Source organism: Molothrus aeneus, chromosome 15, assembly GCF_037042795.1.
Source record: "Molothrus aeneus isolate 106 chromosome 15, BPBGC_Maene_1.0, whole genome shotgun sequence".
NCBI classification, from domain to species: Eukaryota; Metazoa; Chordata; class Aves; order Passeriformes; family Icteridae; genus Molothrus; species Molothrus aeneus.
The window spans coordinates 4,715,236-4,728,543 of record NC_089660.1 but is presented as its reverse complement, the minus strand read 5'-3'; the positions used below and the strand labels follow the sequence as shown (position 1 = coordinate 4,728,543).

The following is a 13,308-nucleotide window of genomic DNA, read 5'->3' as shown; positions in this document are numbered from 1 at the left end:
GTTTCCAGGGAACTGAAACGTACATGGTGTAAGTCTGGCTCTAAAGCAGAGTCCAGGGGAGGTACCACAATGTTACTCCAGGTCCCCAAAACCAAAAAGAAATGCTGCCCCTATCCCAGGGTGCGTGCAGCCCAGCTCTGCTGCAGCTGACAGTGCCCTGTTCCAGTAGTGGGGTTGAGCTGAAATAATGGATTTTCTCTTAGGAAAATACCACCTAGGTACATTCCTCAACTGCTGTGAGCGGCCACTGCCTGGGGGAACCATCCCAGGAAAGGAAGGACCCACTGCACTAACATAGGCTGTGCAGAAAGGATAGAGGACCCTAAAATAAATCCAATTCACATTTTATGGGAGCTGCCACAGGAAACAAAGGTGCAGAACAACTGTAAGGTACCAAATGCTGGGACAGCTTGGGACAACATATGAGCTTCCCACCTTGGAACAAGCACAGGTACAACTCTTGAGGGGTCAGAGATACCTGTACAGTCACATGAGGTCACTGTCATTGTTTTGAGGGGATTTATTTCACCCTACAACAATCCTGTTGTACAACACGGCTCAGGGGCTGTTCTGAGCCTCTTTACAAAGCCCCAGGTCTCAGTCAAATAGGTGCATTTTTATCACATTCCTGTAACTTCTCCCAAGTCGTTTATTCACGTGAGCGATTCCTGCGTCGCTCCAATCATTTGTGTGGGAAACCCCGCATCCTCCTGTGTCAGACCCAAACAGACACAACTGCAAACAAAAGGCCACCGGTGCCTCAAACCCAGCTGGTACCAGGAGAAATGAGGGAAAAGGCTGCAGCAGCCCCCGCTGAGCTCGGCGGGCCCGGCCCTGTCCCTGTCCCTGCCCGGTGCTGGAGCCGCTTTTCCGCCTTCTCCGGCGCAGAGCCGCCGTTCACCTCCCCGGCTCGATTCAATGTGACAGTGACACTTCACAGCACATTGCATCCAATCTCATTTGAAGCTGACAAAGATTGTTTCTGTTTTATATCTATTGGTTTATTAATGGCCTACAGCCTCTTAAGCAGATGCATATTCATTAGATAGCCAGCTGTTAGGAGGTTCCCAGATGTCGAAAGTAGCTCTGTCTTGGTATACATTCTTTTTTTTCCCTTCTCATGAAACAAAGTAATTGTAGCTCGATTAAAGAACCAGTTAATTACTGAGCCAGTACCTTATGGCACGATTTAAAAAAAAATCTGGAAATTTGTGAGGAGTAAAGACATTTTTAAAAACACACATGAGCTGAGCCTTTGCTGTGTTTTACAAATGCAGGATTTATGTAGAAATAGAGACTGGATTACTCCATGTAAAGAACCCTCAGCTGCAGAATCCAGGGATACACTGAGTTTTGCAAAGGCATCTTTATTCATTTTCCCCATTCTGCAGATTTTCTCTTACCTCTTATCATTCCTTAGGTGAATAGTAGATGCAGAAGCACATAAGAAATTAAAATTAGACACATCGCACTTTTAAAAAGGTCATTTTACATGGAGAAGAAAAATTTCATGGCATCCCAGCTAGATAAAACTGTGACCAGATCATTGAACAAGCTGTAGAGATTGACCTACAAATTCCAGGGACCATCCTTCTGAGGCTCACAACATTAACCCAGCTCACGAGATGTCTTTGCAACTTCTTTGCTCCAAGCTCTAAAAGCAGCTCCCAGGAGCAGGGCTATCACCACCACCCTCAGGAAGCCCTTTGCCCATGGAAATGTTTAAAACATTGAAGTCAGTTCCAAGTCCATGGGATCTGGGCAAAAAAGGTTCCTGGGAGTTGTGGTTTCTGGCTAACTGCACACAGGAACAGCCCCACTCCATCCCAAGAAGGAGCTGCACTTCCATCACCAGGAGAGAAAGAAGAGGTTGAAACTCTGAAACAACTGAAAACCTGAAAAAATTCTAAATTTTTGTCAGTGACACCTTGGAATAAAACTTGTGAGGAAGGAAAAAAATTAAAACCAAAAGTGCCCTCAGCATTAAAAGCCTTAACCAGAAGGCAGCGATGGCAGTATAAAATGTCATCTGCTGTGAGTGCGTTTACAGGCGAGCACAGAGGAACATGGAGGCAATTTTGTAGAGTGACTCCTGGAGCAAAGGCCTCTGAGAATAAAAGTGTCTTTAGATATTTGTTATCCTGTTATAGCTGGTATCACCTTGAGTATACAATGCCTGCCTGCATTATGTAAACACTTCATTGATAAATCCCTCCCCCACCTCCCCTAAGCTGTGTCAGACTGTTCTTAGCTGACAGATAGAGCTGAAACAGATGCTGCTATAAATACCCTTGTTTAGGTGTTTTGAATATAATTTCTTTTGTAGAACATGGTGGATGCTCTAGTTATCATTGAACTTGCACCTGTGCTGGAATTTATAACTCCTTTTTACACATCAAGATGCATTTTTTTAATGATTCTATAAAAAAACCAAACACAGAGTTGGATTCTGCTGCCCTTTTCTCCCCTTCTGAAGTAGAGACAAACTTTACTAAGGATTGCACTCATTTTAATTGAACTCTTTTAAAGTTTAGAAGCTACAGAATCCAGAGGTGGTAAAAGTTTAACTCTCAGGACCAAACACACACAGTTAATTTACAGAATCATGTAATTCTATATATTGAATTCTATGTTTCTGTATTCAGATATACAACACCCAGCCAGCCAAACTCTTCTGATCACAGGAGAGATCACAGGTACAGCTGGACCTGGCTTCAAAAATGAAGAAAGCAGTTGTACTAACACAGCAGCATGATTTTGAATTCTATAATGCAGCAGTTGATAACTGGTAATTCTGTCCCTATCACACAGAGCTCATTTGTATTTTCACCAGGAAAGGTAATTTCTAGCTTAAAGATATTTGGTTCATACCTGAAATATCAGAGATGGAAACATTTTATGGTATTTATCTTATACAAGTTCAATATTGTTTTAAGCAAATACCCGTTTTATATTCAGTCTTTAAATAAATATGTAAACTACATTCTACCAAGCACTGCTACCTGTGATCCATGTGCTTGAGCTGGGGAGAGAACTTGCAGGCTCTCATCCATGCAGAAAAGATGCACAGGGATGCACCTGGCCCACGTTCTCAAGGAACCTTCCCAGGGTTTCTTTTCTGATGTTTGTTTTGAAGGACTTTGTTCTCACCCACCTGCAGAGGACCTGGCTGGCTGACAAAGCTGCTTCTCACACTCCACACACTCCCTGCTTCATAGGGAGGATATTGACCCATGGGATGAACAGAGATCAGGTCACCCCTATGGCTGTTCCCTGAGCCAGGGCACCTTGACTGAGGTGGAATTGGCACAGCCACAAAGACCCACCCAAAGGCACCACATTTTCTGCTGGAGTTACTCCAACCCCTGACAAATCTGCTTTGTTACCACCAACGTCAATTAGAAGCAAAACCAAGGGTTCATCTGAAGAGTTGTGAACAACCTGAACAGGAACACGGGTCCTTCAATTCAGAGCTATTTCACTGGCCAAACCCACCTCAGAAGGACAACATGAGGAACGGACTCATCCTATTCATGCCAAAACCTTCCAAGGAGGATTGAGAGGCACTGCACCCTCCAGCATGACAGGATAACAACACTGACTCCAGGTTTAGCTTTCCCCAGTCCCATCTCCCAGCCCTGGAAGGAGCTTCCCTCCCACCACAATTCTGCATACATTGAACCAGTCTGAGCCTTCCCATCTGTTCCAACGAGAGGGTTTGAAGATGATTATTCCAAATAAGTGTAAAGGTTTCAGAACAGGAACCAGAGCCATCTCTCCTACTCAGCCGTTGAAGGCTGCCTTGATTACTTTGATGTAACAACACTTGAAAGCTCCTATTCTTTGAAACTAATTTAAACACATTGAATTGTTGAAAGATTAAAAACCGCAGTCAGCTAATTACACGCACTCTCATCTCTTATTCAGCAAATGAATCACTTTTCATTACCACTTAGCTGAAGTACATGAATTTCTGCCTAATTAGAAATGTTGTAGATGGAGCATTAGCAAGGCTGGAGCGGGTCAGGATATCTTGCCTGCTTCATTTTTAATTCCTAACGGTAGAGCCAGATAGGAAAGGCTTCAGATAAGAAGTCATTAAACAATTTTAAATTATTTATAAAAATTACTTTGCCCAAATTATAATTATTTTTTTTTCCCAAATGCTCTCATAAACGTCAAATGGAATGAAAGGAAAAGCAGTCCAACATTGATTTTAATGAACATTTTAATGTTATGTATAACAGAACATTATGAATACAATGGAAACAAAGTTTTATCAATTTAATAATAAAAAAGAAATCCAACATAAGAAAAGGGAGGCAATAAATTTCATACCTATAGTATAGTGCTTATTCTTAACAATATTCCCAGCTTGTGAATATAACAATGTCTTTGTGTTCCATATTCTAAAATCTTGATTCATGTGAACTTAAATGCAGAATTACAGAAGGAAAAACAAAACCCCCCAAAACCTTAATTCACTCTTTTGCTTTCAGTAAATCAGTAAAATCTTTGACTGCTACAGGTCTCCTTTATTAATATATATATTTTTTTTACTCCTCTATTGGATTCCACAGCTGCTAATGCCATATTTACACAAAAGAATCACCAAGTGTTGTATAAAAGTCAGGATCCAATGCCATTGGATTAAGTTAGGTTCTAAATTTACATCACTGAAGTGTGATTCACCTGCTGCTGATGCCCTAAACCAGTGGCTCCTTAGGGACATTGGTGCTACAAAGGATGCCAAGTACCTCTGGAAAAGAACTCCAAGAGTGCATTTTCTGGAGTTTTCTGAAAGGAAACCTTCCAGCTGTCTTGGATAAAGCTTCTCCCAGACTTGCATGGGATATCGGTTGTAACATTAGAAGCAGGTTAAGACCCCAAAAATCTGTTGTTCACCAAATTGCTGAGAGAGAATTTTTACAATAAAAATTTGGGTAATACAGCAGTGTGGCTGGAACATTAGCAAAAGTATATATACATTCCAGGTCCCTTTGAACTAGCCATAGTCACATATGTAAGCCATTTTTGGACAAAAATATATATTCTTATAAAAAACTGATCATAGTACTTGAGTGACTTCACAATTGTGGACTCAGTGGTAGTAAAAGGAATGATCCAATTATGACAAAGTGATCAGGGAGAGGGGGAAAAGAAAATCAAAGCTCTTCAAGAAAAAGAAAAGTATAAAATTAGATTCAAACATTTTTACCCAGTCCCCAATCCAGTCTTCCATCAAGTCTCAAAGTTAAAATTGGTTCTTCTACGTAGGAAAGGTTTTTTGATGGTCTTAATACAAATTATTTTGCAAAATCATCCAACACATTCCTTAGAAGAATCTCTGACCTCTCCAGAATTTGAACACTAGTTATTTCAACACTTAGAAAATAGCTTTTGGTTCTTTATGTAGACACTTTAACTGATAAAGAAAAAAAAAATTGATCAGTGTTTCCCATCCCTTCCCCAGCTATATTTGTGCAGCTAAAAATCCTTCATTCGGTCTGCCCATTTATTTTATTTTAATCTCATTTTATTTATTTATTTTACAATCTTTATTTGCTAAAATTGGCAAAATTTGCAAAGGCATCTTGCTTGGGTTGTACAGTCCCAGGAGTCAGAGAGGCCATACCCATGTTGGGTACCCCCATTCCTATTGTGCCCATTCCTGTGGCTGGCACTCCCATGTTCATGCCCATCATTCCCTGGTTCATCAAGGGCGCAGGGGCCATGGAGGCCATGCCCATGGTGCCTGACATCACCCCAGGCACTGCCAGCCCCACGGGCCCTCCCAGCAGGGCACTGCTCTGCGCCCTCACAGGCATCATGCTGGGCTGGGGGCTGAGGTTCACAGCTGCAAAGTTCTGCGTTATCACATTCATCGGTTGTTGCATATCTGCAGCAAAGAGAAAGAGCACAAAAATCACTGAGTGGAACCTGCTCATAGCAAAGGAGCTCTTGTGATTTAAGGAACTCATGTGGTCACTTCTGTGAACATGGATACGATGGCCAGGCCTGCAGCTATTTCCTGATTTGGACACCAGGAGGAATTTCTTCAATGAATGGTGGTCAGGCACGGGAAGCGGCTGCCCAGGGATGTCTGGAGTCCCCATCCCTGGAGGTGTCCCAGGAAGGCCACTGGACGTGGCACTCAGGGCTCTGGGCTGGGTGACAAGGCGGGGATGGGTCACCAGGTTGGACTCAGCAAACCCTGAGGCCTTTTCTAACCTTAATGATTTTATGATTCTTCTCTAACCTTAATGATTTTATGATTCTGTTGCACTTGTTTCCCTATTTTCTGCATGAAGACTCAGAAAGCTTCTACAGAAGGTACGGAAGTCATTGTATACCGATAAATGTTCTAGAGACGTTCTCAAGATTAGGAAGCCCAAAGTCAAGATAAAGCCATGGTGCAAGCTCTACAGCAGAACCTGCACAGACACAGCCTCCTGACACACCAATCTCCATTTAAAGAACACTTGTGTCACAATGTCACTGTGGTTTATGAAACAAGTGTGACTAAAGGAAGGTAAACAGCAATGGACAGAAGACTTGGATCTCAGGGACAGCCTATGGAACACAGACAGGGCTCAGTGTGCACAACAGTGCGATGATCACTTACTCTGTTGCTGCATCATGGTATTAAGCGATGGCTGTTGGGGTTTGGAAGGCTGCATCCCAGGTACTAAATTGTCCAAACTGATATTTACACTGGGATCTGACCAAGTTGAGGGTAGAGTTTTGCTTGCATTTTTCTGGACCATCTCTGTCCTTGCATTATAAAGTGAGTTAGGCTTCGGCATCATCGGGTTCACGCTTTGCAGAGGCTAAAAAAGAAAAGTTTGTTGGGATTCACTTGAAACAATCTATTGGTAGGAAATAGGACTGAAAAACAAGTATTTAGTTTTCCACAGAAGATAATAAAACCCACGAAGCCATGAACTTTATCTCTTCCAAAGCAGGGCTGCCAGGTGCTGATCCACAGTTAGATTAGAAGAGTATTTGTAAGCAGAGGTTAAGTCCCACATCAATGTGGAGTGACAGTGACCAGCAGCAGCCAAGTTTTGAACTCAAAGATGCTGATTCTTTCCTCCTAATACCAAGCTGATCCCTTACAGTTTCCAAACCACTCCCCACTGCAGCAGGCACTTCTGTATTTTGGAGAACAGACCAGTCCTCACCTCCACCTACTTGAGGCTGGAAACCTGTAACATTCTGTGGAGAATGGCCTTACACTACCAAACTCAACTGCTCCAAAAAAGCAGCTACACTTCCTAGAGGAATGAAGCCCATCTTCAAGAAGAGACTTTTCTGTTTAGGATGCAATTGAAACATTTTTGACAAAATGCTGATCCCATCTGAGTGACCAGGCCTAATGCAGTCCAGGGGAGGAATGCATTCACTTTTAAAGCTGTGATTAAGGAGAAGGCCATTAGCAAACTGTAGCAATAGCAGCATACCTGTGACCTGGACATGGGTAAACTGACACCCATGGAATTGGAACTCATCATGGAGAAATTCATGCTTTGTGAGGAAGTCATGGTTGTCTGAGAGGGTCCCATCAAATCAAACAGATCCATAGAATTGGAAGCAGCTGAAGGCTGGCCCGGAGCTGGCTGTGAGCCACTGAAGAGCTCTAGAGCTGGCTGCTGTGCTGTGCTGCTGAAGAACTCTCCAGATGAAGCACTGGCACAAGGAGAAGCTTGGTTGAAGGCACTCCAGTCACCAAAGTCTCCATTTCCACTTGTTGCTGTACCTGAAGAAAAGGCAACAGTGTGGGAGGAAGGAAGACAGAGAAGAAAGACAAGACTTAGAGAAAAGCACTGAGCAAATGCCATATTCCATGAACTGAAACAAATGAGAGCTGATCTGTGTCCGTCCAGATTAACATCTGCAGGTAGAACCTCCATCTGGACATCACTCCCTCTCATGAATATTCCAACAATTTTAACAAGGTATGAAAGGAAACATGAGACACTCGTACACAGAAAGTAGAAGATGTTAGGTAAGATGTCACCTGTGGATGCCAGGCAAGCAGGGACAGGTTTGTTTCAGTTGAAGTACAACTGGAAGATAACTTGGGGTAGACTAGAGACTAGACATGAGAACTTGGATAATATTGATCAACCTTTTATCTTGGCATTATGGTATTTGCAGAGAGAGCAGTTGTAAGGAACAAGCTACTGGATAAAGCAAATTCCATCATAATAAAGACAACTACATCCAAATTTGGTTGTATATAACTGTATCTTTTTGTATAAAACTACACTGAGGGGAATAAAACTCAGAACTTTGAGAGCAGGTTGCCAGGAAAAGCTTATTTGAGGTGATAAGGAATAAGCTTTTCCCATCCATGGAGCACTCATATAAAACACATTAGGTTTTTAAAATTTGATTCCTGAACTAAATGCCTTGATTTGAAGCAGAAATTCAATCTTGGATCAATCATTTCTCTCAGCAGCAGCTTTGCTGCAATCTTGTAGTTCATCACTTAAACACTGTTCCATTTCAATAGTTCGAGTTTTTGGAGACAAGTGTTTAAATCAGAACACAGAACTCTGAGCTCTCTCTCTGTATTTCTCTGTGAAGGCAGAGCCAACAGCACAAGCTGTTTGTAGACACCTGCAAAGGCACCTCAGCATCATCACAGATGTTGTGACACAAACCAGTGAACTGAGAGCGTGTCAAACCTTGGAGTCAAACAGGAGGAGATGTTCCTCCCTCAAAACACGTGTTTCCCCATTAACAAGGAAACTGTTGATTCACAGCACTGACGGGGGCAGAAAAGCTTAAAACAGCATTTGGAGAAGATGCTGAATATAAAGCAACACCATTTAAACAGCTCACAGGCTACACAGTGAATCACACTCTGAGCTTGGGCCACTGGCCAGATCAGCTTTTTGATTCTCCCAAATCACTTTTGGTACTTCAGCTACATCACAAGCAACAGCACTGCCATAGGAAATGAGCTTTGAGTGCTGGTGAACATTTAAATAATCTCTTGGATTTCTTTAGCTGACTGAACAAAGACTCAAACACATAGAGCTGGGGCAGATGAATCCAGTGCCAGTTTCTATTTCCTGCCCTGTGCAATGGCTGCTTCTGTAATGTATTCCACCCACTCATGGGTAACTGCAGCAGTCTTTAACACTTCCTGTAAATATTTATCAACATACACCTTCAACCTTTAGTCATGTTTCTTTACCAACACATTACAATTTAAAGAAAAGCAGAAGAGTAAATTTGTTCACAAAATCCAAGTATTGCCAACAACTTCAGTGCATGAAGTGGGCTAATATTCATTAGCTCAGGGCCTTACTAGAACATTTGCTTTGATCTTCCTCACAAAGAGGCACTATATTAGAATGTTTCAATTAGTATTACATATTAAAAATTAAAACCTACTTTAAATATTCCTGATAGATAAGTAAATGCTGAGTGTGCTCCTTCTGTGTTCAGACCTGTGCATTGAGCACCAATAATGGAAGAGGGGGTAAAAGGGAGGAGGTTTTGCCCCTTCAGTATGACTTCAAAGATGATTAATCAAGAAGGCAAAGATTTCTAGAGGGGCTTACACTGTTCAGGAATGATTAATAATTTCACAGGACTCCTTGTCCCTTGCATAATGGTGATTGGAATAGATTAATCATGTTAATGCAGATAAAGGATTATATCAATTTAGACTGTATTAACACAGGAGTTATTTGCATAGTGGGCAGCTTTGTGTTTGCAAAACATCTTGGGTTTTACTGTGAAAGCTCGTAAAAAACCAGAGCAGTTCTTTCCTACCAAGTACACTGAAGGTCTATTAACTAACCCAGGACCAGCAGAGCCTTCCCAACACAGCAAAATAAAGGAGGAGTTGGAAACATGCTGACTAAAAGCTCCCTCCAGGTAGATTTGCTGTTCTTTTCTCATTTTGTCCCTGATCCTCCACCCTGGCTGAGAACCCCTCATCACAAACATCACTACTGCTCAAATTAACTTCACAAAGGACAGCCAGCTCTCCCCACTCCAGGGTTTTCTGCGACCCTGTAGATCCCACAAAGATTCCACCAAAGGAAAATGGATCACTTTAGGAGGTTTCCAAGCATATTTTATTGATTTCCAGTCCAATTTTAAGGGAAACCTTTTCAGATGGTGGCCATGTCTCCTGATAAGCTTGTCTGCCTGCAGGTAAAATGTCTGCACATGCACTGAGCCAGGCTGCATCTTCCTTCCTCCCAGAGCACTTGTGGTCCAGCTACACACACACTTTACCCTGGAAAGGGAAGGGACTTTCAATAATGCCACATGGCATCTCTTGCCCTCCTTCCACCCTTCAGCAGCACTGCAATCCCTACATCAATCCTACCTTGTGATGATGGGAAACTCGCTGAAGCAGCAGGTGAACTAAAATCAGCAAATCCTCCAAATGGGTCACTTGATCCACCTAGGAACAGAGAGAAGCCAAAAGCTGTTACAGGACTGTGCAAAGATCCATTGCAACAATTGCATGTGGGATTTATGAAGAAAAGCTGTTCTGCACTTGACATGATGCATTTATTGATTCTGCTCCCCAAGTCAGCTCTGTTTTCCTATTCATCCCCACACTGTGTTTATACAAGTCTGAGCAACAATAAACTGGATTATTTCCAACTGCCTTGCAGAGCTTGCAGTTTTGTTTTCCATGGGAAGAACTAAAACATTCAAGTTTTTGTCACCTCTAAAAATAAATTCAGAGATATTAAAAAGATTAACAAGTTTTTAACTGGGGAGTGATGCTACCAGCTTGGCACTTTGTAAAATTAAAAATCTGGAAGCATAATATAAAAAGGCCAACCATTTCTATTGTATAAAAGTTAATTTATTATGCTTCCTTATGAAAAATTACGTGTCACCTTATATTTAGTTTTTGTGTTACTTAAAGCATGAATGATTCTGCAATGATCTTGAATTAGGATTTCAGGGACAGAGCTTCCACGTGTGTTCATTTTTTTATAAGTTTGCTTCCTTTCTACAGCAAGAACATTAAGTTTTCCAACCAGACATTTGTATACAGCATATAAATTATTGACTTCTGAATATAGCATAGTAACAAATTTTCACTAAAAAGATTCGGCCAAGGTATAAAAGCAGAAGACTTAAGAACCATATTGAAAAGCTGATTCTTAAAATAAACTCAGAAAAGTTATAAAAATCACTAGTTATGGTTGGTACTGTTTTCAAGCAGGTATTCCACTGACCAGAGGAAGCCAAGAAGTCGACCTTATTTGTTTGTCCTTAAAGATTTCACCTCCAAGCAGTCTCACCCTCAGAAGAAGCTGCAGCAGTTCAATTATTTTGCTTTTAGTGTTCTGCGTACATTATATAGGTTACATCACAGCTGCTTAGCCTGCAGTGCTTAGGAGGCAGCCAGGTGGGACTGGAACATCTGTGCTGCACTCAAACACCACCAGGGACAGCTTCCAACATCTGGTGCCATTTCGGAATTGTCTTATCGCTGCAAGACATTCTGCCCCATCTGCTGCTCTCAACTGGGTTAATTAAACCAGAACCATCTCCTTTTTAATAAATGGCCAGCAGTAATAAAAGGAACCATTCACTTCCTAATACATGTGTACTTGTATTTCTTTTTAATGTTATTTTACTGTAGACATTGCCAGGAAGGCGACAGTTCTTCCAAGGGGAAATGTCTTCTTGCTGAGCCTGTAGTGCAGGATATAAAACATGAGCAGAGAATGCAAGGATGCTCTCTGAATTTTCAGATACAGCACTACAGAAACTCTTTCAACACCTTTTCAAGAGGGAAACAACTTCACACAAAGTTAAGAAATTTCTTCAAATTCCTTAGCACAAATTCTGAAGTGACCTAATAAACATCTCCTGTGTGTTTATACACGTTTTATTCTAACACCCAAGAATGAAAAGGGAACAGTGAAATATCAAACTAAAAACCTGATCTGATCCTATTTATCCTGTCTCCTGCAATGAACACTTTCAAGTGTTTTTTTCCCCACATATGTGCCTGCAGAGTTCAGAACAGGTTAATGGTTTGAGAGTTTATATGCTGAATGAGAAACACAGATGACACACTCCTGACCACTTGCTTGAAGGAAAAAATAAAAATCAATGCTCCCTGCTACACCCATTATCCTTGGGCTGCCTGACAGTGCCTAGGGATTAATTTAATTTTAAAAACAGAACTGAGTTCAAACCCAAAATAACCCCTTAACATCTTCGGTCAAATTTAACTTTTCTTCCCCATCTCTTGCCTGTTTGCAAGTGAAACTGAGTTTCAGAGAGAGGTGACAGAGATTAAGCTGGATGTAGCAATTCTCTAAAGAAAGGTTAAAGAACCTCAGCTCAGTAACACCAAAAAAATCCTCCCAGCAGGTCTAACCAGGGATTTTACATCTCTTTTATGGCAAACAAGCACCCCCTCACATACAAACTGTGTTGCTCCAATAAAGAGAAACACTGAGCCCAATCAACCCTTTCACATCTCTGCACCTGAAAATACACAGATAAGCAAACCCCAAGTTCCCTGAATTGACATCACTTCCCTGCCAGTTCCTTCACAGGACACATCAAAGGCTGCATTTGACCCTTTCCCTCTGCCTTGCCTGACACTGGGAATGTTCCCACAGGCTGTGCTGCAAGGAGCAGTGGTCAGAACAAGTGACCTGCATGTGAAGGACAGTGCTAATCCTCTCAACATGAGCAAGCCTCAAAGATTCCCATACGAGATCTGTCACTACAAATGAACCCTTTCCATCTGCCTGCTCAGGTCAGCAGAGGTTATTTAGCAGGACAGCTGGTAATGTGCCTCTTCTCAGCACCATTTCTAAATGCTGCTTTGGAAAAAGGAGAAAAAAGAGTAATAAAAAAACAAGAAAAAAGGCTGACTACAACAATGAGCCAAACTGATGAAAGTTTAAATACACTGTAATACAGAAGCTGCCATAGTTCTGTTTGAAATATGGGCAGGTTCATTTTGAAGCAGAAACATCTATTCTCAACGAGATCTTATTTTTATAAAAATAAAAACATACACACTGTATATAAAACAAAAAGGTTCCAAACCTTTCAGCCATAAGAATTAGGTAGAAAAAAAATCAGTATTGACTCGGGATAGTGGTTCTGATCCAGGATCTTAACTTTCATGGAACTGTGGTAACTCTGCTGTAAAAAAATTCTTTGTACTCTTACCAATCCCATAGGAAAGCACTGAAATTTAACACACTCCTAAAAAGCATCTGCATTTTGGGAGCAGAAGGGTAAGTCCATTGAAGACTAACAGGTTTGTTACACATTTAGAGAGTG

The 13,308-nt window shown here is 41.5% G+C and overlaps 1 protein-coding gene across 1 annotated transcript in view; it reads right to left on the bottom strand.

Annotated features, from left to right (window-relative positions):
- Nucleotides 1-4,210: 4,210 nt before the first annotated feature.
- The window catches only part of CLINT1 (clathrin interactor 1), a 46,810-nt gene continuing 37,712 nt past the window's right edge, over nt 4,211-13,308 (bottom strand). The window contains exons 9-12 of the mRNA XM_066560162.1: nt 10,358-10,435; nt 7,464-7,759; nt 6,626-6,830; nt 4,211-5,899 (exon numbers count right to left, since the gene is read on the bottom strand). Of these exons, the coding sequence (XP_066416259.1) occupies nt 5,559-5,899; nt 6,626-6,830; nt 7,464-7,759; nt 10,358-10,435 (920 nt within the window). The 3' untranslated portion in view covers nt 4,211-5,558. The remainder of the gene's footprint in view (nt 5,900-6,625; nt 6,831-7,463; nt 7,760-10,357; nt 10,436-13,308) is intronic.